Source organism: Doryrhamphus excisus, chromosome 15, assembly GCF_030265055.1.
Source record: "Doryrhamphus excisus isolate RoL2022-K1 chromosome 15, RoL_Dexc_1.0, whole genome shotgun sequence".
In the NCBI taxonomy this organism is placed as follows: domain Eukaryota; kingdom Metazoa; phylum Chordata; class Actinopteri; order Syngnathiformes; family Syngnathidae; genus Doryrhamphus; species Doryrhamphus excisus.
Genome location: NC_080480.1, coordinates 10235719 through 10260326, shown reverse-complemented (window position 1 = coordinate 10260326; position 24608 = coordinate 10235719). Strand labels below are relative to the sequence as shown.

The 24608-nt window shown below is 42.4% G+C and overlaps 3 protein-coding genes across 3 annotated transcripts; 1 reads left to right on the top strand and 2 right to left on the bottom strand.

The window, feature by feature from the left end:
• On the bottom strand, positions 1 to 11491 carry LOC131103570 (dual specificity mitogen-activated protein kinase kinase 6-like). Its single transcript, XM_058049938.1, has 12 exons — positions 10292 to 11491; positions 5610 to 5679; positions 5353 to 5401; positions 5050 to 5163; positions 4853 to 4972; positions 4669 to 4785; positions 3610 to 3661; positions 3400 to 3527; positions 3190 to 3267; positions 2953 to 3092; positions 2781 to 2826; positions 1 to 1555 (listed from the first exon to the last, which is right to left on the bottom strand). The coding sequence occupies exons 1-12, from the start codon at positions 10308 to 10310 to the stop codon at positions 1478 to 1480; spliced, it is 1011 nt and encodes a 336-aa protein (XP_057905921.1). The 5' UTR covers positions 10311 to 11491; the 3' UTR covers positions 1 to 1477.
• Positions 11492 to 11557: 66 nt separating this feature from the next.
• Positions 11558 to 15714, bottom strand: btbd17b (BTB (POZ) domain containing 17b). The gene is made up of 3 exons (XM_058049937.1): positions 15525 to 15714; positions 13605 to 13890; positions 11558 to 12634 (listed from the first exon to the last, which is right to left on the bottom strand). The coding sequence occupies exons 1-3, from the start codon at positions 15613 to 15615 to the stop codon at positions 11560 to 11562; spliced, it is 1452 nt and encodes a 483-aa protein (XP_057905920.1). The 5' UTR covers positions 15616 to 15714; the 3' UTR covers positions 11558 to 11559.
• Positions 15715 to 20353: 4639 nt separating this feature from the next.
• LOC131103484 (G-protein coupled receptor family C group 5 member C-like) lies at positions 20354 to 24591 on the top strand. The gene is made up of 4 exons (XM_058049800.1): positions 20354 to 20571; positions 21862 to 22867; positions 24036 to 24139; positions 24211 to 24591. Exons 2-4 carry the CDS (start codon positions 21895 to 21897, stop codon positions 24313 to 24315), a joined length of 1182 nt encoding a protein of 393 aa, XP_057905783.1. The 5' UTR covers positions 20354 to 20571; positions 21862 to 21894; the 3' UTR covers positions 24316 to 24591.
• The last annotated feature ends 17 nt before the right edge of the window (positions 24592 to 24608 follow it).

Below are 24608 nucleotides of genomic sequence, written 5' to 3'. Positions count from 1 at the left end.
TAAAGCCTTTATTTATTTTATCTTTTTTTTGTCTTTCCACAGTTCAAGTTTGTCAGTCCCACCAAATGACAAGGTGGCAAATAGAGTGAAGGAGTAAGAGGTAGAGCAAGTGTTCCATTCTCATTGTGAGCCATGTAAAAAGTCCACTTTTACACTCCTAAAAAGGGAAGGGATTTTTTTTTCTTAAAAACGAGGAGGAAGGGGGGAAATAACAGCAGCTTTTTTTTTTTAGCGGTGTTGCTCACGTTCCCTTATAAGTCACAATCATAAATACTCGCTGTTCGTTTTTGATGGAGGTGGCACTACAGTGTAAAGCAGAGCAACATGACTGACATCACAGTCTGTGAACACTTGGGGAGTCGGTCCTGATGCTGCATAGAAAGGCTCAGGCAGAAGCAGGCCACGGAAACCTGAGCGGTACATCCAAAAAAGGCCCTGCTAGAAGATTTATATGTGTATGTATGTTTATGTATGTATGTGCATGTCACACTGCATTAAAATAAACTACTACCAGACACTCTGCTGCACTGTCAGGATCAGACAGTGTAACATTAAAAAAAACACACAAGGAGATAGTATTTACATCTTCAACATATAAATTATTCCCCAACATACTGTGTGTGTGTGTGTGTGTGTGGCTTTAAGAGAAAAATAGAAAAAAGAAAAATAAGCCAAATGATTTTAAATGCATCTGGAATTTCTAGAGAAACCAATGACACACACTTGACTGAAGTTGAGTCCAGGTATCCATGACAACAAGTCACATAATGGTGGGCTTCAGGTGTGTCCCAAGTGTGGACCGCGGGCCATTTTCAGCCAATTTAAGGTATATTTATTTGTAGATGTGAAACTACTTTCATCAATGCAAAGCTAAGATGCCAATGTTTTGTTCAGATAGCTTGGCATATGACTGACTTACAATGGATTGGTTTTAGCATCTTAGATGCAGGTGGTCCCTGTATCCTGAAAAAGATTGGACACCCCTGTATTAGATGTTTAGTTCCTTATTTTCAGACAACATTTTAGGTATATTTCATGGCTTTTACCTTGACTGTGATTTATTGCTCCCCCCCAGCATGACCTTTGATATTAATGAGCGACCCAAGAAGAGGGCCAAAACTGGCATCCTGACACCATCCGGTAAAATTTAAACACACACACACACACACACACACACATAAACGATATACAGTATCAAAACGCTGTATGATGACAACACTAAATTGTAATAAATGTGTCACAAAGAAAAATGTCCGGCTCTGTAAAGAAGGGGGAAAAAAATAAAAGCAAAAAAAGTTCATTGAGCGAGTTTGAGTCAAACTTCTCCAGTTGATGTGTGAAGCTCCCTTCTCTCTGCTGAGAACAGCGGCTTGAGAGTCCATTTCATTTCTTTTTCTAAAAAAACCCCAAAACAAAACAAAAAAAGGTAGGCCATCATCGGTGTGTTGACTGAGTGAGAAGTGGCGCCTACTCATGATCAGTCGTCCAGGACGACCTTGACAAAACTGGCCACGTCTGTCTCTTTGGAGTCATGCAAGGTGAAAAAGGGATGTTTCTGTGAGACAAAGAGCAAACATACAGTAAGAAAAATCAGCTTTAAATGATAAACTACATTTTAATACAGTATTTCCTCATATGGTGGTAATACTTTTCATTTCCGGACTAAAGAGCGCACCAGTATGTAAGCCACACCCACAAAACTGTCCATACAGTATATAGGCTACACTTGTCTATAAGGCGTGTGTCCACTTCATAACATGGGATATTTAGTACACCGAAAGATGATTTTTTTAAACCTGTACACGTAAATATGAGTAGTTAAGCAATAGCCAACCAGAAAAGTAATTAATCTTGTCTTCATCCTCCTGGGAACTAAAACCACTCAAGTCGTCTTCTTCAGCATTACAATTGAACAGCCCCATAATTCTTTCATAACACACTTTGTCAGTCTCTTTCTCTGTAGCTCCCTCTCTCCTTGTCGCTCTTTGTGTCACGTTTGTGTCAAGCCATTAGCTATTTAGCTTGAGCTAAAGCTCTTCATCATTTTGAAACCCGTTGGTGAGAGTTGGTGGCTGGTGGTCCGAGTAGTAATTCTATACTTGATCAAACTTACTTCGGATGTGTCGGAGATTGCTGCATACTTGTTAACGTCAATGTCATTCATCCACGCCACTACTTCCTGACACAACACTCCAAGCATCATGGGAAATGTAGTTTGTAGCCATAAATTAGCTACACTGTCTTTAAATATTATCTTACCTTAGAGTTTTTCCAATCATTTTCCATGACAAAAATTCTAATAATAATTCATTCATTTTCTTCATTAGTCTTTATGTATTTTCTTTAATGTTTTTATCATCACACAGCATCACACAAATATATAATAATAATACTTAATTAATCAATATATATTACATACATACTTACTATTGCACATTAAAACCCAAATTAATGACAAAATTATTAACATTAGGTTTTTTGTACAGGAAAAAAGGAAGGTATCTGTTTGTTTGTTTGTGAGACACTTGTTATGGTTTTCTTTAAGGATTCTGTTGATATGTTATTTATGTGTCAATATAATCAATTTGTTTGTAATGTTTAGTATAATAAGGAGTAAAGGGGTTTAAATATTACAAAAATCTTGAGGTTCAAATGCTAAACTTCCAATTATTAAAATTATTTTGACTTGTGTAGAACAGCAGGGATGCTGATGCCAGAAAATTTGTCAAGATCCATATTTATTGCCTACGGGATAAACAACAAAGAAAAAAACTACATACCATTAATTCTGTATAAGCTGGTCTCTCATTGGGCTTCTTTCTTAAGCTGTGAAGACATACGTAGGAGAAGGTTGAGGTTAGTAAGTAGAAAACACTGCCCTCTGCTGCCGGTCACTAAATGTACCAGCAGCAAAGAAAGTTAGGATTTCAACAATTTCTAAATGACTCTCACCACTGGGAGATGAAGTCTACAAAGTCTGGTGAAAAGCGGTCAGCGGGCAGCTGGGGGGATGGCTCATCCACCACCTGTTTGAGCTGCTGGAAGGGCGTGCCCCACGAGTCATAGGGGAACTTCAGGATGGCCAACTCGATCTATAGGTCACATACACATGAACGCACGTTACAGATCTGGCGCTTTATTTTCCAGACCTCCAGCATCCATAAAATATAGTTATTGAAGCCGACTCACCATTGTGATACCCAGACTCCATATGTCTGACTTGACGCTGTAGCCCTTCTGGTTGAGGTCAGGGTTGATGCGCTCAGGCTAAGAAGCAAATAAAAGCACATCCATTCTGCATTTGTGACTTCATTTAAAAACAACTTTAGCAAAACTTTAATTTAACTTTGATTTAATTTAAGTATTAAATCTGTAGCTCCACCCCATGTCCACTCTTACCGCCATGTAGGGCTTGCAGCCAGCATCCATGGTCTTGGCCACGGAGTCCACCAGGTGGCCGCTGATGCCAAAGTCGCACATTTTCACTTGGCCCTGAGTGTTGATCAGAACATTGGAGGGCTTCACATCTGGAGGGGCCGGGAGATACACGACTTAGCCATGAGGCAGAAAAAAAGATGACAAACCAAAGTGTGCACCTGCTGGTCTTACCTCGGTGTATGACTGACAGGTTACTGTGCAGGTGCTCTAATGCCTTTACGATCTGGGGATGGTGGGGGGAGGTGAGGAGAGAATTACTCAGAAGTCATAGTTGCGTATGCGTCGCTAAAGTAGCCAATCTTGTGTCACAAGGTCTCGAGAGATTAGAAAAATAACTGCCTCATGTCTCAATAGGCCTGGGATGACAGGGATTAACTATTAAGAGAGTTGACTATAGAGCCCAGTAGACATGTAATAACACCCCTATAGTCCCCCTTACACTTATATTACCTAATATAGTACATAAGATCAGCAATAATAAGAAACAAATAACATACACTAGCATTGGGTAAGTTCCTTGTTGCAGTATCGCGAATGTATTGTGGGTCTATCACATGGCATAAAAAAAGATTGACATTAGCTTATCATCCATCCTCACAATGATGTTTGTCACTTGATTGATATCCATGGCAGGGAGCCTGACATGCATCAGGCATACACCTACACGTGGAAAACACTACTGCTATCTTTGTTTATACTACATTTCACATTTTTTACGTGTGCAAGCTACGAGACCGCTGCACAAAAAAAAGAAATGGCTGCCGCTTTGACCATAGCAAGCTACTGAGCTAACGACTGAGCCTCCAAATGTATTTATTCTTATTCTAGTGGTGAAAAAAGACAAAGTAAGAAGCATACCACTTCCACACGGAAGGGGAAGAGAACCTTTTTCACTATGTCATGCCTTTAGCTGACAATCATTTGGAACTAATGCTTAACGCCTGTATCCACGGCTGACACCATTCAGTGCAAGTTAAGGTAATGTAATGTAAGGCCATGTCTCAATGTAAGATTAATGACACCTACTGACCAGTGTAGAATACTACATATAACTTGGCTTTCAATACTACCGAGTACTCAACCATGAAACAACAATCATTTATTAATTAACTAACTAACTGCGATAGAAATCTTGCCACCCCAGGGGGGGCCTGCTCCACTATTTGAGAAACACTGAGCTCAAGGCTCTAAGACAGTATATTTCTATTTCCATTTATTTCCATTACTTACAGCTACCGTGATCTTGCCCAGGATGTCTTCAGGGATGGTCTTGCCTTTCTCAATGACCTTCTTGTAAAACTTATCCAGTGAGGTGTCCATCAACTCCATGCAGATCCAAACATCGCCCTGATGACATACAAGTGGTTGGACGTGTCAGAAGCCAGCCTTCCTAAATGAGACTCAAAAGATTCACCTCTCTGAAGAGGGCGCCGTAGAAGGTGACGGTGTAGAAGCAGTCCACCGTCCTCATGGAGATGTCCAGGTCCATCAGGAGCCTCTTCTGTTCCAGCGTGTTGACGGTGGCTCGGATCCTCTGCGGAGGCCAAACATCATCGGTTGAGTCCCCTCTTCTTCCAATTAATGCCCACATTTACAAGTAAAGCAGTCTACCTTGACAGCCATGATGACGCCGCTGGGCACGTGTCTCATTTGGTGGACCACGCCGTACGCTCCCCTCCCCAGCTCTGCAATCTCTTCCAAGTCATCCGCTTTCACCACAAAGTTCTAGACAGCGGGGTAGAGCCATGACATTCATGTACAGTAGGTCAGTATCTCCCACCGATAAACCCACAGCTATTTAGACAATAATGGTATAATATAGTAAGTATAGTCCCTCAGTATAGTCCCTCATGAAGATAAGGTTAATTGAAGAACAGCAGAGGAAGCATACAGGAAGAGGTGCTAGGACTTTACCTTGTCTCCGATTGTGACGCATGCTTTGGAGTCAAGGTCTCGCGGAGGCCTGCACGGTAGAAACAGTAGCATTATGTTGACTTTTGGGACTTCCTCTCTTTAAGATATCAGATTAGTATGAGTGGGTTAGCCATTGACTTAGCAGTGGTAAACAACTGTACAACATGATCTTGATAAAGGCTCTCATATGATGGGTGTTTTTTTTTATATGAAGATATTTCAGTACAATACTAGATACATGGATAGGTGTATCTTACGCTGCTACTGCTGGTTGGGGCTGTGTAAACACTTCTTTGGCCAGCCTCAGCCCTGGGTTCTTCTTCTTCCCTGAGAAACAAGAAAGAAAAGCATTCACATATCACATCATGGGGAATCTTGGGACTTTTGCTGCCAGTACAAGCTTGCAAGATTTTGCAGCACAAAGTCGAAACGAGCAGTTCAGAACACCAATTTCAGCAGAAACACAAAACCGTTAGGGTGTAAAAAGTGTGTCCAAACCTCTGATTGGTAGGGTATGTATGTATGAGAAAATAACAGTCAAAAACAATGCTTATCCAGCACAGTGTACATGTGCTACATCACAAATGTGTCAAGCAGTGTGGTTATGGTATTGACCCGAATGCAAGATGGTATTTCTTTCTTAAATGTGAAAAAGACCTCTAGAGAGGTGGCACTATACAAATCAAAGCTTTTCTTCCAGTCACTCAAAAACCAGTCACCTAAAGAGACGCAGAAACCCACTAGAAAAAGGTTAGATAACTTAGCAAACCACAGAGGAAGAGTTGGGATGCTAATTTCAACCTCACCAAGCTTCTTTTGATCACAGCTGCAAAATAAGCCAAAACAGTGCCAGCATTTTTATCAAAAATGTGACAAAGCTTGCTGACTTCAAGAACTAATTCACAAAACACAAAGGTGGCGTCGCTGATATTGCTGCCACATGGTGGGCTCTAATTTCGTGGCGCAGCCCACACAGTGGTTATTTGGTCCAGCACATCACTGTGCCCAGCCAATTTGGTCATTTGGTAGACTGGGCTGCTTAAATACAATACATTAGATACTGAAGTGTTGGCTTTTCAACCGTATTGAAAGGTTGCATTTACACTTGCAGTGTATCATTAACACATGATATGTGCCATAACCAGAAAATGTACATAAACCAAGGCAAAATTTTGAGCTTTTTTTTTTTTTTTTACATTAACCAAAAAACAAGCTCACCCAGGCATGCGCTAATGGAGGTTCAAAAACCAGGTCTTAAGGGGTTGACATGATTAGAGTGGTAGTTCTCAATTATTTTCTGTATTGCAGAAATTTCAAATGCTACAGAAGCTGTAGTATTATTTATGTATCCGTACAAAGCACTGTATGGGTTGCTGCAGCAGCATCATTCAAGCACCAATAAAGACTGATAGACCTGCCAACCTTGAAGAAATGTAAGGCCATAGTGCCTCTTGCCTCGCCCCGGTAACACACCACAATTTATTGTCAGCGGGACATATTATGCTTTTTGAACTTTTCTGACCTATAAATGTAGTGTATTCTCGTGTTAAACGATGCCAAAGTTTCAGATAATGAGGTTTGCACATTTGGAAGTGAGCCCTGAAAGACGTTTGGGATGGCTGAAAACGCTTGGTTTCAGAGGGTTGGTAAAACTGGAGGTGTGTGATGTCACACATTCTCGGGCTTCCCATTATGGGCGTTTGCTGTTGGCCAGTTACGCTTGCTACCCTCACCCCCAAGATCTGCTTCTCCCGTTCACATTGTTAGCAATGGTTGTTAGCAATTCTTCAGGTGTAAGGGAAAGCTACATTTATTTACAATTCCTAACGACGCATCAGACACAAATGGTTGGATTTCCTGACTAAAAAGATTTTAATTGGTCAACGGCATTTCACACTGGACTGTTTCGTGAACCAGTATACAGCTGGACTAGCCAACAAAGTGCTGCTTTAATGGGTTTATTCTGTTGTGAGCGTCAATACAATGGTATGAGTTTGTAAACTAAAGGAATAATTAGGTGAACAACAAGCAAAGATGACCCAGATAGAGCGACAGAAGGCTGGAGGGGAATCAATCCTTCAACCAATCCCATACCAAATGTGACATCTTTAACGTTACTTAACACCTGCATGTGGTGCTGGACACTGTGCTTCTCCCAAGGTGGGCTTTCTGGTTTGGATCTGTGACCAGAGTTCATTCATAAACAGCAGCCGCAGGGACTTCCCTTCAGGGAATGACACAAGTGGACCTTGCACAGGAAAAACAGCTCAACGTTTCTCGACATGGACGTGCTATTGCAAAGGTGAAGGCTATCAACACTGACAAATGATGACTTGCTGGAGTCTACTTCAGAGAAACGGCTGTAGAGTACCGTCAACGGTACCAAAACAAAAAAAATAACAAAAAACACCAGGACAGTTAAAGACCTGACTGGTTGCTGCTGCCATGTAAGTGAGTCACACCACACCAGTCGGGAGGAAGTGTGATTCAGTAAAACCCCCACTGGCTCAATCAAATATGAGGAGGGTAATACATTTTTGCAAATATTTTAGATTCTGTGGGCCAAACACTAGGCAGATTTGAGCCGCAAGCCTAAAATAGGGCGACAGCGTCCTAACCAAGTGTGCATGCACAGTTAAAAATAGCCTGTGTTTCCTCTGTGCAGGATGAAGTAAGAGGACTGAAAGCCTTCCAGTGACCTGGCAAACATGTCAGTTCAAAACCTTGCATGAGAATGTAGCTACACAGTAGAAAACATGCCTACAGCTGCAAAAATACCAGAAACAGTATTGTGCACAATGCAAATCTGTGCATAAAGAGAGTATTAAATGCACTTAGGGATAGCTGCATGGGGGCAAAATGATGCATTGCAGCTGTGTATTTACCACAATGAAAAACACTACATATTGTGTGTCTAATGTGCTGGTTGGTGTGTAATTACGCCTGAATTAAGCATCAATCAAGCCCCAATGTTGATGTGTATGTGCGTAACATGACACAACTGCGGTCCCTTCACACACCCTGCTGCCGCATTGCTAACTCCCTCCGTCAGGGTGGCGTGTGAGCGGAGGGGCATCATGACATCACAAACAGGTGCTACAGGTGTGTTTATGAAAGGAAACAATTTAAAGATACATTTCTTTGTCCGGCATGAATTGACTGCATGATTCCTTCTCATCCACATCATAAAATTAGGGTGCAAAACTTCCTGCTTTTACTGAGTTGCACAAGATGCTTTGCTGCAAAACACAGCACATAAAAGCATTATTCCTATGACGGAGCGCATAAATTCCAACTTTATTTCTTGTTAAATTCGGAATTCTGACACTGTTATATACTATATTCACCTTTTTCTCACAACATTACAACTGCTGTTGTAATATAAAGACTATTTTTGTAAATACTTTAGAGAACTTGCAAGCAATATATTCTATTCTCTCAACATTTTTGTGACATTACAACCTACTACCTGACAATTCTGTCAAAACATGTAATATTACCACTTTTATTGGGGCCCGTCCATATAAGGAAGTCACCAACGTCCTTATATGGGCGTGCCCGGATACAAGCTGCTCTGCTGTACAAGTTGAGTATGACCAATCACAGCGGAGTGGGCGAGCCCGGAGGCAGGCTCTGGGTAGAATAAATGAAAACAGGCAGTTTAGGAAATACAGTTGGAATGGGTGCAGATTCTGGAAGATATACAAAGCTTTCTGTGCGGGTTATCGCATGCAGCTGCTTTAGAGGAGTCAATACGAAGGCCAAAAATGAGCATAATAGGTTCCCTTTAAACAATTAAGTTAGTAGTCAGCAGCCTTGTGGAAACCACCCGAGAGGGAATGTGAATGAGACGATGTCGTCCAGCGGAAACTATCCCAAGGTGGTGTGATAGCTACGTCATGTGAACAAGAATTTCTGGATTGCACGCAGGTTCAGAGTGTCAGTAAGCCTCGTCAGGAAGCCTTGCAGTGGGTCCACATATATATGTACACACACATACAGTATATGACTCATGCACATATCATCTTCCACACGCCCTGTTAGGGGGGTAAAAGGGAGAACCCAAAAGTCTCTAAATGCAGGCTGCAATCATTCTTAAATAAATATTATCTTTGATGCAGATAATGGTCATAATAAAGTGTGCAGCAGCAGCTATCTGCTTCCATCCAGCGGACTATCAACAATAAAAGAGCTGCTGCACAAGCTCTGCGCTGCAAGTCAAAACATGCCTTGGTAGGCCAAAGGCTGCCAACACTGTGTACTCCCCACCATGGTAACACTAGAATGATTGTGTAACAGCACACGCGGTGAACTTGAAATGTAAATTGACATCACCACCATCATCATCATCATCATCATCATCATGCTCTGACGCAGGTGAAGCAACTTATTTTATTTTTCCGATGTAAATTTCATCCAAGCTTACACATAAATATATTTTAAAAGTAATGAAAAAAACATGAAGGCGAGGCTTAAAGTGTTATGATGACAAGGTGCCATCAATCACAACCAATGAGTCATAGGTCACAAGGACAACACACAGGAACACCTGTCTTATTCTACAAATTTAAATAGTCACTCACGCTCATTTTTGGAATTTTATTTAAAATTTTGGGTGGGTAAAATCGACTGTGCTAACATGAACTTAAAGCTAGCTAGCATAAAATGTTATTTAGCATGTCAACAACAGCGGGCTAGCTGGGCTAGCTTGCAGCGGTCTACACACTTTTTGCAGCATAAAAAAGTGGAAAGGCATGCTGGCCAGCTTCTTTTTTTCCTCCACTCATACGTGCAAAAGCTTTCCACCTGGCGTGCTTTCATTTCTTAAAAAGATGGCTAGCTAAAAATGACTTCCGCTCAAACTGCACGTAACGCAATTCATACATGTATGCATTCCTCCAAGAAAAAGTCAGAGATAATAGGGAAAAACCACACATACCTCCTTTGGAGACAGACATTTCCCCTTTGCTTTGATGAGGGGGAAGGGAAGCACAAAGACTTTTGCCTTTTTCTACTCCCTCCCTCCCTGCATCGAAGCCGTACACCCGCTCAGGATCGCAGGCTGGCCGTGCAAAAAAACTAGCAGCGATTAACGCACAAATGATTCGTCTTGATGCGTTCTAAACGCTCTCAATGCGTTCGCAAGGCGATCAGCGACAAAATGCACGGTTTGGATTGAAGACAGCGCGGTCTGCACACTTCGAGCAAGTTTGCTAACAAAAACCTGCACTTTTTAGGGTGGCCAAAGTCTGACAGCTGAAGGTTCCAACAACGTGATGACGTACTTCCGGATTGCGCGCTTTGCACTATGGGAGTTGGAGTTTGACAGCCGTAACACACCTTTGTAAAATAATTGTCCTTTATTGTTATATTTTTTCTACAGGAAACTATCATTTAACCTTAAATTACAAAAAGGAATAAAACATATAATATTAATATAACGTACTGCAAATAAAGGAATATGGATAATCACTAATAATCCCACTCACGTTCATACCTATGGACTAATTTAGAGTGTCCAATTAACCTTACAAGCATATTTTTGGAATGAGGGAGGAAAACCCATGCACGCATACAAATGGAGCGTTAACCCAAAACATCCCAATCTACTGTTTGTGTGGCCAACATGCTAACCGCTATAGGCCACCACGCGGCCTCTTGTATGCCGCTTGAAACATCACCAATGTACAAATGTAATAAGGTAATGTTATGTTATGTTGCATAACAATTTTCTATAGTCTCACTACGGTACTACTTCACAGCAAAACATTATGTTTTTCTTGTAATAATAAAATTTTACACTTAATATTAATATTTTAATGGCGTATGGCCCTAATATTCATTCAACATTTATCTACATCTACAGCATGGATCTAATTGTCATTTGTTCTTAGTTTTTGTTTTGCAGTGAGGATGTTGTTGTTTTTTTTAAATATTAGTTGAGAGCTGGCAAAATGTACAATAAATAGGGAAAAAAACTGAACGTACTACTGAACACAAAGGAATGCGAATATATAATCTATAACGGTATATATAAATGATCAATATAATTACTTAATATTAGTTAGACACACTAATGTGATGAAATTTAATGACAATGACACTGTTTTAAGAATCTCCATATTGATGAATAATTGAAGACTTAGTGTTGAAAAACATATGGGATGCTAAGATATGAGCTATATATGTATGAGAGTGTGTGTGAATTTATTTCCTTGCAACCAGGAGGGTGTGGTAGAGCGGTTTTATCACAACGTGCAGATAGAGGGAGCTGTCAATCAGGTAGTCTGACGCACGACGCTGCAGGTCGGCACCCGCCAAGAAGTCTCCGGCCTCCTCTGTGCTTTGGTGGAAGTTGTATACGTGTCGAACCACCACCTTCCCTTGCTGTCTCGCCATCACGATCACCGTCTTCTGGAAGCTCACCCCGGCAAAGTCTGAACTAGAGGTTGCCGGTGTGACAATGATGCGAGGTCGACCTCCTTCGGTGCGTGTGGGCTGCATGGCGCCCATCTCGGTGTAAGTTGACCTGGCGCTGAGAGGAAGCCAGCGAGGAGAGAAGAGGGAGTTCCAAGTGATGCGTTTACTGGTGTCGTGGCCGCTGGGACCCAGCTGTGTCTGGAAGCTGAAACTGCGGTCGTCGCGGGTTGGGTTGTTGATGATCCAAGGGGAGCCCCAGGAGGAGGACAGGTAGTTGCGAGGAGTGAAGATGCTGCAGTTGACATCAAAGTATTTGGCCAAGGTGATGGGTGAGGCTGAATGGAACTGGAAGGCGAGGTACAGGAGATCCCGGATGGACTCGTAGTACTTTTGCATGAGGGCGGATTGCTTCTGAAGGCGGAAGAGATACTGAGGGGGAATCATGCCATACCGAACTGCCTTCAGGGCCGTCTCCACTGTTTTAGTCCCAGGCTGGTTCTGGTTGATCCACAGCTCCAATGCCTCATAGAGCTCCAGTTCGCTCTGCAAAATGAGATCTGAACGCTGCAGCAAGGACAGGAGCAGGTCTTCGCTGATGGAACCCCATTCCTGGCTCTGCAGCACCGAGGACAGGTTCCAGGACAGGTACTGCAGGCAGCTGTCCCGCAGGGCCATGTCTCCAGTTTGCAGCGCATAGTTGTACCAGGCCACCACGTGGCCCGTGGGGGAATCACTAGACAGATGCTGTGTCATGTATTGGGTCAGGCCTTGCTGCAAGCCCCACACTTGGTACTTGCTGGCCAGCTTGTGCAGAGAAATAGCCTGATCCAGCCGCACAGACACGTCACCACAGTACAAGTACCTGCAAAGCACAACAGAAATATATTTTAAAAGAAGGTTTCTGCTTGGAAAATTCTGAAGCTTTCCTGTTGAGTCACCCAGAAGCCCACACTGTCTGATTTTAGACTCTGAGCCTCAAACAAAAGCACCTCACTTCTCCAAAATGTAAAACAAGAGAGGAAAAATATGCAGGGGAACGTCTAAGGTCAAATAGAATCTAATCAAGGACACATGATGTGTACCCCCTTGTTAACGTTGGCATTTCTTTTGGAATAAGTGGAGCAAAATACAAACAAAATATTTATATTTTTAGCTAGATTATTTTTAGTAACAAAAAATATGTAAAATAATTCATGGTAAATATATTTTTACCACTCGTGTGGAGTCAGGGCCTAACCATTAAGCACTGACCTACAGTTGTCTTATTTCATTCATTCATTCATTTTCTACCGCTTATCCTAAAGAGGGTTGCAGGGGTGCTAGAGACTATCCCAGCTGTGTTCTGGCGAGAGGAGGGGTACACCCTGGACTGGTCACCAGCCAATCACAGGACACATATAGACAAATAACCATTCACACCCACATTCATACCTAATAAATATATAATTTATGCTAATTTCTTCGACCCTCTGTATTGAGTTGTGGACTCCTATTGAGCAGCTACACACAATAATACACACAAAAAAACTATTCTAGCTGTATTTCCATTAATTTGTGTTTTAATTTATTTCACCCACGGCCCGCCTCCGGGCATGCCCACTCCACTGTGATTGGTCACACGCCCAAAGTGCTTCCTAACTATGAACCATACAAGGAAGTCCGCCCCTCTGTGACATCACAAAGTTTTACGATTAGATTTACAGATTTGAAAAATATGTTTTTTTAAATTGAGTCTTCTGGAACATCATACTGTGAAAGCCCCTAAGCTTTCAGGTGTTTCTTGAAAATTGAAATTACAGTGTGAACATTGCTGACTGAACTCTTCTTCTCACCTGATGAACTTGTCAAAAACAGCGGCGCAGTCAGGCGTTTCCCTCAGCACCACCGTGCCATTGTTTCTGTTGAGCAGCAGCTCCTCAAACACATCGCTCTGCATGGTGAGAACCAGGCTGTGGGCTTGGATAACCTTGACTTCGTCTGTGTTGATGGTGTGCACGCGGAGGGTGACGTCGCTGCCATTGCCGGCGGCCAGTAGGCTCTCCATACGCTGCACCAAGCTCATAGAATGGTTCAGCACGGTTGCGCTGACATCTGGTGAAGCATCCAGCTTCAGAGCAGCTGTGGGGACAGAAAAATGCAAGTTGCTGGATGACAGGCACTAAAACCTGCTTATGCATGCATTCATTCATTTTCTATACCACTTATCCTCACGAGGGTCGCGGGCATGCTGGAGCCTATCCCAGAGGCGGGGTACACCCTGGACTGGTTGCCAGCCAATCACACGGCACATATAGACAAACAACCATTCACACTCACATTCATACCTATGGACAATTTGGAGTCACCAATTAACCTAGCATGTTTTTGGAATGTGGGAGGAAACCGGAGTACCCGGAAAAAACCCACGCATGCATGGGGAGAACACGCAAACTCCACACAGAGATGGCCGAGGGCAGGATTGAACTCGGGTCTCCGAGCTGTGTGGCCTGCGCGCTAACCACTCGTCCACCTTGCAGCCTAAAACCTGGTTATTTTCTAGTTAATTTAATAAAAAACACTTCACACCTTTTTGATAAAAACGTATTGTTTTTATCACATTATCACATGTTTTTATTAATATTTATTATATCAAATAAACCAGTATTGTAAACTTATTGTCTCATTAAAATTTAAATTAAAATTGTTCGGATCAGACATCAGGGAAGGTGCAGTAGTCGATTCCACCCTTGGCCATCTCTGTGTGGAGTTTGCATGTTCTCCCCGTGCATGCGTGGGTTTTTTCCGGGTACTCCGGTTTCCTCCCAGATTCCAAAAACATGCTATTGTCCATAGGTGTGAATGTGAGTGTGAATGGTTGTTTGTCTATATGTGCCCTGTGATTGGCTGGCCACCAGTCCAGGGTGTATCTCGCCTCTCGCCGGAAGACAGCTGGGATAGGCTCCAGCACCCCTGCGACCCTTGTGAGGATAAGCGGTAGAAAATGAATGAATGAATGGTTTCCTGGTCACCTCACACTTGTTGCTAGGCAGAATATGTAGGGAATATGTGCCCACAAGAGACATGCCAGTCATTCTCAATTCTTGGTACACTGCCCCACATCAGAGACAGGAAAATTTCTTTTAAAATAACATGAAATTTTTTTTGGGTTCATTTATGCGCATTTATTAACTTTACACTTTATTAATGACACTCCCAATACAGAAAGAGTCACAGTCTAGCTACTTATTTCATGGTATAGGTCTACAATATCCTGGGGTAACCAGAAGCAGACAAACTAAGAAAATGACTCAGGCATACTGAAAAATTATATTATTTGATTATTATGTTATTTTACATATATTATTTGACTGCACTTGCCACTAATGCATCACTACATACTGTAGCTTGTAGTCATTTGTGTGAGAAGAAATATGTGGACTTATTCGATTGGTGAAAAAAATCTCTAAAAATGGGATCTTCTTTAAGGGAAGCGTTTTCTCCAGTCTCCTTAATGTATTGTTGGCTCGGCACAAAGCCAGCCAGCCAGCCAGCCGGCCAGCCGGCAAATGGACTATGGCGTGTCTTGCCCTGAAAACTGATGGGGTGGAAGGGGAATAGACTAGACAACACCCAGCCATCCTGTTGCCCTGGGGGGCTAGAAACGAGCCATCTCAACCTTGGACTACTGACAGCATCACGGGAGGCTGGACAGGGCTTCTCCAAAAATTCAGGCATGCTCTTACTTAAAGTCATGCAAAAAAGTGTTATCTTACCTCCTTCCACTGAGGCAAAGCTGCCCAAGAGGATCAAGGTGGTCAAACCGATCCCAAGAGGGAACCATTGATTACGGGAGTGCATGATCATCTCTTCTTATCTTCTGGAACTCTTCTTCAGGACCCGTTTTCTCGCAGCGGCGCTTGTTCGTGTGTGCCACCGTGGCTACCCGTCCCGCACGCTTTATGTAGGACGCTGGCCTTTCCTCGCGCATCTTGCAACCCGACCGACTCCATTGATTGGTGGAATCTGGCAGGGGCGTTGCTATAGCGACAGCTTTGATTTTGAATTTCTCCCTTTTGGATTTTACATGGCATCGATCTGTATAGTGCTACGGGCCGGCCAGAGGCTCAGCTTTTTTATTTTAATATCAAAGTGAGGCACTATCAACAATCAATATTCATCTTTTAATGGCACATGCAAACCATATCTGCACTTTAAAACACACGGCATGATATCTCAGCAAAATAATCTGTGTCATTAGTGCTGTAATTACACTGAGACTATCTGCCAAATACAATTAAGCTTCTCATTTGTGCAGCCGGCGGCACTCAATCAACTTTCATAAGCCATTTATGGAACAGCTTTTTTTAAGATGAGCGTAATTACTTCTCTGATGGCATTGTTTGCTGAACTAATGGAGGGATAATTTGATTTGTGCGGGGTCTGCTCATTTCAATTTAGGCAAAAACTCTGCTTATTGGAATTGCACTCGTCAATCAGGATCGGTGAGTGTCTATTTTGAAGTTTGGTAATATTTAAATGAAGGTGTCATGCATTCTAAAGGGGAAGGAGAGTGCAATCTATGGCGTATGGGCCACAAACGGTACAGAAGAGGCTTTGATTTGGCCTTCCATGGAATTCCAAAAGCTAATTAAACTTCAGTGGAACTATTGTGTGAATGGTTGTTTGTCTATATGTGCCCTGTGATTGGCTGGCGACCAGTCCAGGGTGTACCCGGCCTCTTGCACGAAGACAGCTGGAATAGGCTCCAGCACGCCTGCGACCCTCGTGAGGATAATCGGTAGAAAATGAATGAATGAATGCTAGCACTGATTTGTCGGTCAGTCCTGAGATCCCTGTAAGGAACAAGCTCAAATGCAACAACACCAACATGGTGGTGGTTCTCTGTTTGGTGGACAATGATGCTAACTGCAAAACACAAGACATTTTAAAAGGTCCCCTCTTATGCTAAATGTACTTTTGAACAATGTTTTATCATTGAGCGTGTGTCCTGAGTGCCTGTTCATGAGCATCAAATGCGAACGTGAAATCACTCATCTCCTTTACTGGGTTGCTTTTCAAGGATGAAGTGCAAATTTGGCCAATTTTGAAGTTCAGTTGGAAAGAAAAAGCATCGTCACTTAAACCATGTAAACTCATAATTCTGCGTCTAAAAAGCATCAGCATTGTCAGCGAATTGCAAGGAACAAGAATCCAGCAGCTACACACGATAACAGCACAGAAAGCTTTCTAGTTCTTCCAGAATCTGCACCTATTCAGCTGTATCTCTTTGGATTTTGTGGTTCCCCGTGAAAAAGGTCTGTTTTAATGTACTCCACCCACAGCCCGCCTCCAGGCATTCTGCATGCATATATTTATGCAATTTATGTTTTTAAAAAGTCGGCTTTTAACATACAGCCATATGTGTTGGATCCCAAATCCGATCCAGAAGTAGAAATTGGACGGTTCAAAGTTTCTCAAGGAAAGATGTTACTTCAAGACTATCAATGGTAAGTAGCTTTAGCATTTTAACGTAGCAACCCTGTTTGCAAGCGCTTTTGCTCCATCACTTACACAAATCAAACTTAATAAGGAAGTCCGCCCATCTGTGACATCACAAAGGGGCAGTTTTACCACGCCTTTAGAAACCGAGCATTATGAGCCGTCCCAAACTTCTTTCAGGGTTCGATTACAAATGCGCAAACCTCATTAGCTGAAACTTTGGCATTGTTTAACATGAGAATACAACATTCTAACTTCATTTATAGGTCAGAAAAGTGGAAAAAGCATAAGAGGTCCCTTTTAATCTTTGAACCCTGCGATTTATACATCAGTGCGGCTAACTTATGACTAAATTATAATCTCCTGAGAACTACCACAAATTGTTTAAATACTATGCAGTTCTCAAGTCAGTGAGGAAACGTAGCTCGGTCTTTGACAGGAGTCAATCAGAAGCAGTACACTCACAACGAGCTTGTCAACCCATTGGAAATTGCAGGAGGTCATTATATATAACAGTACAACAATGTAATAGTCTGACTTATGAAGAACACTAAACTCATCACACAGCAACAAAGGTATACCTCACCTAAATACAAACATGTACCAATACAAGTTTGAAATGAAAAAAATACATTGCGTCTGACGTCAGCTTCCCTCTCCGCCCCTCTGGTGGACAGAGGCAGAATTGTAGAGCCAATAATAATCTATATAACAATAATACTATATATATAATCAATAATACTATATGCCCCAAAAAGAAAAGAAGACATGAATAAGATATAAATAAGATAAGATTGACAGCGTACTTCCTGGTGGCTATTGTCTCATCAATGTAATGTTAGTGACACCTACAGACCAGTGTAGTATACTATCCTATACTAATACTATCCTACTCACAATGCAACTTTATCACTTCATTAACAAGCAAAAAACACATGCAGTGAATACTCACACAGGAGCTGCTGTCGGCCACTCTCTCAGCCACTCTCTATACGGATTGGCTGGCAACCAGTGCAGGGTGTACCCGACCTTCCGCCCGAAGACAGTTGGGATAGGCTCCGGCATACTCATGACCCTGGCGAGGATAAGTGCTGTAGAAAATGGATAGATGGATAAAAGACAAATACATTTTTAAAAATCCATCATAGTCAAATACTTCTGGACCTACCTACATGCATGTGACCTCTAGACCTTCCAATCCATTAGTCCAGTCAAATGCAAATGTTCAATGTTTTGTCTTTTTTGTTTATTTTTAATACAATGAGCATGCATGTCCAGCACAATGAGCAACATCATTTTAGATGGAAGTGGGTTATGGTGAATCCCTTGAGGGCGTTTTGGTAGGATGGGAGCTGCAGTAAAAATGCAGGAGTGAGACCCCTACCTGAACCATTGCTATGAATAACATGACAGGTACTTAGAGGAGAAGTTGAGTTGGCCCTAATGAGACCTCATGCTGCCACAAGTCTGGACTATACAATCTATATAGACTATACAATATACTGACAAATGTACAGAAATAGACATATACTGTAAATGGGCCATCTTGCATCATCTCAGGGGAGTAACACCAATAGCATGGATATTTATATGAATTGTGATTGTATATAGAGTACTGTGCGGTCTTAGCCCACAAGTAGTATTCTTACTGTTATGGCCTTATTTACAACAAAGAAATTTCAAGGCAAAATTCAAACTTTTGCAATTTTGGACCTGAAGAATAGCTTCAACAATGACAGATTGCTTAGAAAAGTAATTACACAGCCCAAACACTTGCACCTTTAGCCAAATGGAAGCTGCACAAACACGTCTACGCTTGAATACTATGTCCTTCATTAAGGTCACACTGTTGTCACCTTCGTGATGGGCTCCTATCGAGAATCTGCAAACAAGGCCACAATGCAAAAATGGGGGGTTGATTTGACAACAGCTGGATTTGGATAACCCCCTCAGGACCAGATCCATTGAGGGATCGATGCACCACGAGAGAGTATAAACAAGACTTTTAGTGCAGGCTTATTGCCAGCCAGCAAAGATGTCCTGAATGACCTTAATCTAGCATTAAACCCTGGGGGAGAAGGGGGGGGGGATGCGCCCCCCTGAAATAGGACCACAAAACGCACACACATGCATTTTGATAGAAACACATTGCATTCATACGGAGAATACATAATGTGTTCATAGAAAACTACCTGAAAGAAAAGATGTTATACGACAGAAGAAACAAAAAAAACAAATATATATTGACTATGAAAAATAACAAAATATTCTGAAACTTATATACACATTATTTGAAATAGCCGTTTTGCAATTTATCTAAATATCACAACAGTAGTCATTCATGGAGTATTAAAATATTAGAGTTTTACAAAATTCGTCAGTGCTTTTTGGAGGGAAATATTATATTTTTATAATAATGGTTGTGTAGCCTGACCTTAAACAAACCAATCATACATTTTTATGGTTGTCTAATGCTGCTTGCACGCCTATCAGGCTTTTGTCCGCCAGATGGCGCAGTAAATTAAGTGTACAGTAATGCTTTCTTTTTTAGTGTAGGACAACAACAATATTTAACCCTCTGCTGCCTTCCAAATGATTACCTTTTATCTTAGTTGAGTTGATTAGATCAGACTTTATCATTATCAACAGTTCCTCAGTCATGCAGCTTTAATTGAAAAATATATACATTTCAAAATATATGGTTGACATTTCAATGTAAATACAGTATATATCACTTTTGTCCACTGTTGAAAACTCATTGGGTCCTTACGTGATGGAAATATGTCAACTGAAAGTCTAAGGAGGAAGTCTCATCACAAAAAGTGATCTAATCAGGCTAATAATAAAAGGCCATTAATCAGCATTAGTCTGTGCATGACAACAATGTGTTGTGACCCATTTTCACGGGTCCAACTCAAGTGGAAATGAGCCACTTGAGAGGAGGTGAGTGGCCTCTTTGTTTGGACCTAAGCTTCCTACTGGAACAAATAAGTAGGCTGACTCCTAATCTTGCAGAGTATGCAAAGCTGCAGCAACAAAGGAGAGGTTGGATGCGAACAAGAGGGTGGAGGTGGTGATGTGACGTCCATTTGGATGTCCCCACTTGACGGAGCATGACCTGCCCGAGACTACTGTAGAGGACAGATGACATGATGGGGGAAGGAGTGGCGGGATTGGTCCGTGAGTCCACTGGGAAAACACAGTCAGTGAGCAGGAAACTGGTTGGATGATCTGCTTGAGAAGCCTGCGACTTGCAATCATAATAATAATTGAGCATTTGGGCCAAAGGTCTACCTGGATCACCTGTTAGACCTGCAACAGGTAGGATGTCATAATGTTGCTTTGGTTCTGTATTGACAAAATCTCGGTAAATATTACTTTTAATGAAATGTCTACAAGAAGTATGGTCTTATTATCTGGCCAATCTTATTTTATATCAGTCTAGATTTAGAGAAGCTCATTGATTATGTATTTGCCTTATTTCTACACTATATTTGTATACACAGTATTATATATGTGTGTTTACAGGGGATGCATATTGTGCTCTGGGACCACCAGCAAATTAAAAGTCATGGCTGTGCCCTATTTTTGACACAACTCGCTCCCCCCTCCCTCAAAATCCTTCTGCTAGCTTGATGTTCATATTCTCCTCAAATTTGGGAAGCAAATTTGTAATTGTTGTAATTATGTAATTAACTGTTGTAATTATTGGATTAGACTGGGCTCCAGAACCCTCTCCATCTCTCTTCAGTTACCATTGTTCACACATGACACAATCCAATCTTCAACCCACAATATGCCTCAAACATTTATAAAATGTCTAAGTACTCACCACTAATTGGTGGTCATCAGGCTAGCGAGAGAGGCTAGCCGGCCTAGAGAAGGTGTTTCCCCAAGTTGTATTGCTCAGGAGAAGCCGGATGTGTGGCAACCTCGCCTGCTCGAGGAGGAGCACTCATTGTCAGACACACTTTGTCACATTAAAATATTTTTCTTCTTGCTGGGAATCATCAAATACAATAACTTTTGATTGAGCTTGTTTTGTAAAAAGAAGCAGCGCTTGGGGAAGGGTAAATAGCATATTCACTGCGATCTGGGTTTGATTCTTGCATGAGCTAGGTCGCTATAATTATATTTAATACGGCAATAAAGATAATCACTCATAATTCTACAATAATAGTGTACATAAGCCAAATAATTTTAGTTTCACGAAGTGTGCTCAGGGCTAGAGCAGCTAGCACACAGGCTTCACTGCGAGGAGTTCAATTCCAACCTCGGCCTCTCTGTGTGGAGTTTGCATGTTCTCCCCGTGCATGCGTGGGTTTTCTCCGGGTACTCTGGTTTCCTCCCACATTCCAAAAACATGCTAGGTTAATTGGCGACTCCAAATTGTCCATAGGTATGAATGTGAGTGTGAATGGTTGTTTGTCTATATATGCCATGTGATTGGCTGGCAACCAGTCCAGGTTGTACCCCGCCTCTAGCCCGAAGACAGCTGGGATAGGCTCCAGCATCCCTCGCGAGGAAAAGCGGTAGAAAATGAATGAATGAATAAGTGTGCTCAACAAAAAAAAGCACACATTAGATAACTCATCGTGTTTGTGTTTGCAGCATCTTGGAACGTTCAGTACCTGAAAGAAAGGCATGGCTCTGACAACTCCGCCCAAAGGATGCGGTGCAGGCATCGGCTCGATATATTACAACCTGTGTGACTTGACCATGGTGTGGGGTGTTGTGGTGGAAGCCCTGGCCGCCACCGGCGTGGTGACCTCTTTTGTTCTCTTCATCATCCTCATGGCATGCCTGCCCTTTGTGACAGACAAGAGGAGGAAAGGTATGGTGGCCCTGCAGGCAGGCGTTCTCATATTCACCCTGGGACTCTTTGGTCTTACTTTCGCCTTCATCGTGGGCCGCTACTCCACCAGCTGTGCCGCGCGGAGGTTCCTCTTCGGTGTCTTGATCTCGGGATGCCTGGCCTGTCTGGTGATGCATGGGTTGTGGCTCGCCCTGCTGGAGCGAAGGGGTCGCGGGCCCAGGAGTTGGATGCTATGCCTGGGAGCACTGGGCCTCTGGCTAGTAGAGGTCATCATTAACACAGAGTGGCTCCTCATCACAGTGGTGCGGAATCCACCGGGTGGTACCGACATCTCCGAGTTGTCTTGCAGCTTTGCCAATGAGGACTTTGTCATGGCGCTCACCTACGTGATGGCCCTGCTGCTTGCCACTGTGCTGATGGCCGTGCCCTCGCTGACACACAAGCACAAGCAGTGGCGGCGAGATGGAGCTTTCATTCTGGCGTCAGGCCTCTTCACCGTGGCCATATGGGTGGCTTGGATCGTCATGTACATCCACGGGAACAGAGTGCTCGGTGACGCCAGCTGGGATGATCCCACACTCGCTGTGGCCGTGGTATCCAATGCCTGGGTGTTCCTGCTCCTGTACGCCATCCCGGAAATCTGCTTACTGACCCAGGAGGACCTGGACCCCCCACATGATGGGGACCACATCTACCCAGCCAGGAGCTTGGTGTACGACAACATTCACAAAGAGCCAGAGCCACCTCACCAGACTGTGTACATGGAGAATAAAGCCTTCACGATGGAGGAGCCTCCATCAGGTAATATGATATACTGATAGTACTCTACTATCCCAATGGATTTACTTTGGAGTAATCTTCACTGGAAATACCACAACAGAGCCACTCCTATCTAAATAGGTGGCAACACAAGTTCACCTGAAATGTACAAACAGTGCCCAATATGACGATATTTAGTGTGAGCACCATTGTTAGCACACAGGGATTTCTGTTTCCCCTCATGGACCGCAGCTCCCCAGTGTCGGCAGCACTCATGCAGCTCAAGAACATTACACTACCGTCACATGTTTGTCTGTAAAAAATACACAATTACCTTGCTGCTCACATGTTGCCAGGTATTTAGATCAGGGGTGTCCATAATACAGGCAATCAGTATTTGGGGCTCAATGCCCTCGGCACATTTGAAAAATATAATTGAACAAGGAAATTAGGTTGCAAAAAAAGTTATAATGTTACAAGAATGAAGTCAAAATATTATTAGAATGAAGGATTGGTTACGGGAAGAAAGTTAGCAAAAAGGTGAAATAGGTAATTTAAGAATATTAAGAATGTTGGTTATTGAAGAATGAATCTTTGAAATATTAAAACCTTGTAATGTAAATGTAAAAAAAAAAGTTAATTAAAGTAAAAGAACACAGATGAAAGTTGAGACTAGTAATGGGCTTTTTCACAAAGATGAGCTGTAGTCTTTTGTTGAAATACAGGGTGACCAAAAAACTGGAACTTTTTAACAATCCAATAAAACCAAGAGTGATATTTTATTCATAGTAACTGAAGCCTTAAAACTTCAATGGATAGTAAATCTATAATGCCATATAAGATTTACAATAACTACTCTAATGTTCTATCTAAAGTGTATCCAAGTTTAATTTTTACAGTTTTGTTAAGAGGGCTGCACGGCGGGCGAGCGGTTAGCGCGCAGGCCACACAGCTAGGAGACCCGAGTTCAATTCCACCCTCAGCCATCTCAGTGTGGACAAGCGGTAGAAAATGACTGTCCCTTAAGAACATATTTGGTAATGACACGGTTACAAACTCCACCCACACTTAATCACAGTAGTAATCACATCCATGCTTAAGTTATACACGTTTTGATTACAACCCTCACTTTGTCTGACATACACCAAATGATGACAATCCGGTGCATCATAAACATAACAAGACACCATTTCCTATCTTTCCTTCTCAGTGCCCACAAAACCGGTGTCGCCATACGGCGCTTACAATGGACAACTGCGAAGCTGCGTCTACCAGCCCACTGAAATCGCCCTGATTACCAAGGGTCTGACGAAGGCGAGTGTTCTATTAATAAATCAATGCCTCCTCTTTTCTTTCTTGAGATTAATCATTACGTCCTTCCACAGATGGACCAGGATATGATGATGCGTCGTGCCTCGGCCTCCTCTTTGAACCAGTGCAGCAGTCGCAGCAGCTCACTGCATCAGTCGGTGGGCTCTTTGGCCTCTTAGCAACCATATCGCTCACAAACACAGTCGAGAGCACATTGTCTGCTCTCCCTGGCTTATGTTCTCTGTCTGGTGGATAGCTACACTTTGGTTCTGTGCTTTGATTTTACATAAGATCCACAAGTGGAACTTTTTTTGTTGCTGTGACAGACTTTCTGCATAGTTATGACATACAGTAGTTATAATTCACACATAAGTTTGGATGGTCATGAGGTGGTAATAAATATATGTGCTGTAGCAAAACAGGCCTTCTTTGTTCAGATTATGTTGTTAATCTGATTCAAATAATAAAATAT

What these genes read in the sequence shown, in the direction of transcription:
- btbd17b (XM_058049937.1), bottom strand. Translation starts at nt 15,615, where the DNA reads ATGATCATGCACTCCCGTAATCAATGGTTCCCTCTTGGGATCGGTTTG. An exon ending in CTTTGCCTCAGTGGAAGGAG is followed by an intron (nt 13,891 to 15,524) that starts GTAAGATAACAC and finishes CTGTCCCCACAG; the next exon opens with CTGCTCTGAAGCTGGATGCT. An exon ending in GTTTTTGACAAGTTCATCAG is followed by an intron (nt 12,635 to 13,604) that starts GTGAGAAGAAGA and finishes TGTGCTTTGCAG; the next exon opens with GTACTTGTACTGTGGTGACG.
- LOC131103570 (XM_058049938.1), bottom strand. An exon ending in GCTGCAAGCCCTACATGGCG is followed by an intron (nt 3,268 to 3,399) that starts GTAAGAGTGGAC and finishes TTTGCTTCTTAG; the next exon opens with CCTGAGCGCATCAACCCTGA. An exon ending in CAGCTTATACAGAATTAATG is followed by an intron (nt 1,556 to 2,780) that starts GTATGTAGTTTT and finishes TTTGTCTCACAG; the next exon opens with AAACATCCCTTTTTCACCTT.
- LOC131103484 (XM_058049800.1), top strand. Translation starts at nt 21,895, where the DNA reads ATGGCTCTGACAACTCCGCCCAAAGGATGCGGTGCAGGCATCGGCTCG. An exon ending in GATGGAGGAGCCTCCATCAG is followed by an intron (nt 22,868 to 24,035) that starts GTAATATGATAT and finishes TTTCCTTCTCAG; the next exon opens with TGCCCACAAAACCGGTGTCG. An exon ending in TTACCAAGGGTCTGACGAAG is followed by an intron (nt 24,140 to 24,210) that starts GCGAGTGTTCTA and finishes GTCCTTCCACAG; the next exon opens with ATGGACCAGGATATGATGAT.